The 4,030-nt window shown below is 33.9% G+C and overlaps 1 protein-coding gene across 1 annotated transcript; it reads right to left on the bottom strand.

Annotated features, from left to right (window-relative positions):
* Window positions 1–2,970: 2,970 nt before the first annotated feature.
* Window positions 2,971–4,030, bottom strand: LOC102242860 (olfactory receptor 8K1). Its single transcript, XM_014532426.1, has one exon. The coding sequence runs from the start codon at window positions 3,942–3,944 to the stop codon at window positions 2,994–2,996; it is 951 nt and encodes a 316-aa protein (XP_014387912.1). The 5' UTR covers window positions 3,945–4,030; the 3' UTR covers window positions 2,971–2,993.

Genomic DNA, 4,030 nt, shown 5'->3' with positions numbered 1-4,030 from the left:
TAGGTTTTTAATCCACTCATCTGCTGATGGGCACTTAAGCTGTTTCCAAATTTTAGCTATGTAAATTGTGCTGCTATGAACATAGGGGTGCATATATCCTTTCTGATTGGTGGTTCTGTTTTCTTGGGATATACTAGTAGTCCTAGAAGTGAGATTATTAGGTCAAATTGAAGTTCCATTTTTAATTTTTTGAGGAAATGCCGTACTGTTTTCCTCAGTGACTACACCAGTCTGCATTCCCACCAGCAGTGCAAGAGGGTTCCTTTTTCTCTGCATCCTCTCCAGCACTTGTCGTTTGTTGATTTGTTGATGATAGCCATTCTGACAGGTGTGAGATGGTACCTCATTGTTGTTTTGATCTGGGTTCTATTTCATTGGTCTATATGTTTTTCTTTATGCCAGAACCACACCATTTTGATTACTGTACTTTTTAGCAAGTTTTGAAATCAGGCATGGTGATACCTCCAACTTTGTTCTTTTTCATCTTTGTTTTTAGTATTCAGGGTTTCTTGAATTTCTATATAAATGTTAAAGTGGATTTTTCTACTTCTGAAAAAAAAAATCATTGGGATCCTAATAGAGATTACATTCAATGTGTAGATTGGTTTGGGTGATATGCACATTTTAAGAATAAATCTTCCAGCGTATTCAGGGTTTCTTGAATTTCTATATAAATGTTAAAATGGATTTTTCTACTTCTGAAAAAAAAATCACTGGGATCCTAATAGAGATTACATTCAATATGTAGATTGGTTTGGGTGGTATGCACATTTTAAGAATAAATCTTCCAGTTAATGAAAAGGGATGTCTTTCCACTTATTTGTGTCTCCTTTAATTTCCTTTAGCAATATTTTATGGTTTTAAATGTACAAGTCTTCCACCTTCTTGGTTAAGTTTACTCTCAAGTATTTTATTCTTTTTGATGCTATTATAGAGGGAATTGTTTTTGTAGTGTTTTTTCATATTGTTCATTGTTAGCATATGGAAATGCACTGATTTCTGAATGTTGACTTTGTATCCTTCAACTTTACAGAATTTGTTTATTAATTCTAACAGTTTTTTTTGTACAACACAGTTAACTTGCTATTTAAAAACACTTTTTAAATACCATTTTAAAATTATACAATAAATATATTCTTGTTGATACAAATTCAAGCAAGCCAGAATAATATAGATTAAAAAGTGAATGTGTACCCTTCATGTCCACTATTCCTCCCTCCCAACCAATTGCACTCTGCTCCCCAAAGGTAACTGCCATTAACAGTTTGGTATTTGCTCTTCCATGTTTAGTTCTTTAGTATTACATTTTTTAAATTCTGTCCTATATGGATGATACTGGAGAATGCTATTAATATTATTTAACTTTACTCATAGATTATGTAAAATAATGGAAGTAATAGAATTTGACAAAAAATATATATGACCAAGTTTTTGAAGTATAGTATAAAAATGTTGGTCAAGAAAATAAAATTCATTCATAACAATAAATGTGCTTAGGGACAGGATCTGAAGCTACCATGGTAAATACAACTGATATGATTAGATAATGCAATTTTGTATTTCTTTTAGTTTGTTCAGTTTGTTTTATTCCATTTTTTAAAAAAGTTGAAAAATTCAAGTTTTATTGAGATTACAATTGATAACAATTATATTTATTTTGGGTGTACAATGTAATATTTTGATATACAAATATATATCATGAAATTATTACAACAATCAAGCTCATTACCATATTCATCATCCAAAATTCTTTATCATTTATTTTGTGGCAAGAACACTTAAGACCAACTCTTAATAAAGTAAATTCCAGTACATTCCAAAAAGGGGAAAATAAATAAAATGCATGGATTTGAAATAAAGAGACCTTGGTTCACGTACTGGTTAATGTCCTCACAACTATTACTTGGAATATGACAATAGATTGAAAAAAGCATGATTGAGGTAATGTATATATTTTTAAAAATCTAAATAATGCCATTTGAACAACAAGGAGAGTACTAAGATGTGAGGAATCTATACGTTAGCTGAGTGGGACACAATGTGAATGAAGCATTGTGTTACCTGAGTCCATGCAAAATATTGTCCCTGTGCACACGAGCTCATGAAGGAGACAAAATAGACATGACTGAAAATGCATTTCACCTTGGGTTCTACCAGTTATCTTTCATCTTTGTTGCTACTGCTATAGATTGTTCAAAATATTGATGTCATTCCAGCAGGTGGCCAGTTAATTCATTTATCTTGAGTTTTCTAATCCAAAGTGAGCTTGTGTACCAGGAGGCTTCCATAAGCCAAAGTTAGCCACAGTGTGAGGACCAGTCAAAGGTGACTTTTTTCTTTTTTGTGGTTCCTAGTGAAAAAAATCTTCCCATATACCCACTGTATCCTTGAGATAAAAGTTATTAACTCAATCTGATTTGAAAATGTTATTCTGAGGTGGCATGCTTTATATCCTATATAGCCTAGGTTCTTTTAAAAATTAAAGTTATTGGGGTGATAATGGTTAATAAACCTAGATTCCTGAAACAGTTTGTTCATGCTGTGTTATCATCATTCACACGTTTACTTACTTTCTTGCCTCCTGTCTTCACTGCACATTCTTCTTGGTTTAATCTTATTTATCTTTAATATACAGTGACTACTATAAAATATATATTACTATTTTTTCTGGTTAATTTTACACCATTTTAAATATTTAAGACTTTTTTATGTTTACCTCTGCAAGTCTAAATTCAAACAAAAATTTTATGTGATTTTCCTTATTTCTAAATAATTTCAACTCTGACCTTGAAAAATAACTCAAAACTTTGATTATCTGGCTACAATATTTATCTGATTGAAGTGAAGAAGACTACAGGGAGATATCAGAGAAAATGTTTTATCCAGAAGAAGAAGAAAACATAGCCTGGTAAAACATTTCTAACTTTTGATGCTGTAATTGGACTGACAGAACATTAAACAAAGACCCACCGTTGCCACTGAATATTAAGATTTTAAGTAGGGATTTTGCACTGATTAGTCAAAGTTCTTTTTAGTGCATCTTTTACTTCTTTGTTCCTTAGGCTGTAGATCAATGGATTCAGCATTGGAATCACCAGGGTGTAAAACACAGAGGCCATTTTATCAATATCAAAGGTATGGCTGGATTTGGGTTGCAGGTAAATAAACAATAAGGTCCCATAGAACACGACCACCACTGTCAGATGGGAGCTGCAGGTGGAGAAGGCTTTGTACCGCCCCTCAGTTGACTTCATTCGGAGAATAGCCACAAGAATAAACATGTAGGATACAAGAACAATCAAGAGGGAGGAGAGCAAATTACAGCCTGAAAAGATCAAAATGATCAGTTCTAGTTCATGTGTGTCAGAACATAGCAGGGATATTAGAGGGAGACAGTCACAGTAAAAATAACTGATGATGTTAGAGCCACAGAAGGACAGCCTAAATAACTTAATTGTGAGAAATAGCGACACAAATGTACTGTAGAGATAGGGAATGAGTACCAGCACCCATCGCACTTTCTCTGCCATGATGACCACATAGAGAAGAGGTTTGCAGATAGCAACATAGCGATCATAGGCCATTGCTGATAGAATAAACAGTTCAGTGATAATGAAAATCTCAAACAGTGCCAGCTGGGTGGCACACCAATTGTAGGAAATTGTATTTTTGTGCACCACAAAGTTTGCCATCATTTTGGGGCCAATGACAGTGGAGTAACCAAGATCAGTAATGGACAAATGTCTAAGAAAAAAGTACATGGGGGTATGTAGCTTGGAGTCCAAATGGGTCAAGATAACCATGCCCAGATTGCCCAACACTGTGATCAAGTATATGACCAGGAAGATTCCGAAGAGAGGTGCCTGCAGCCCAGGGCTGTCTGTGATCCCCATGAGAATAAATTCAGTCACCTTGCTCACTGCAGTACGATTGTGTTTCTCCATATGGTTCTTCTAGGTAACCTGTGTAAGGTAGGAAATCAATACTTTTATTTGAGATGCTATCTTCTACGAGAATTGAATACATAATG

The sequence above is a fragment of the Myotis brandtii genome, unplaced genomic scaffold (genome assembly GCF_000412655.1).
Source record: "Myotis brandtii unplaced genomic scaffold, ASM41265v1 scaffold892, whole genome shotgun sequence".
NCBI classification, from domain to species: domain Eukaryota; kingdom Metazoa; phylum Chordata; class Mammalia; order Chiroptera; family Vespertilionidae; genus Myotis; species Myotis brandtii.
The sequence above is the reverse complement of the archived record's forward strand: the minus strand, read 5'-3'. Positions and strand labels throughout refer to the sequence as shown.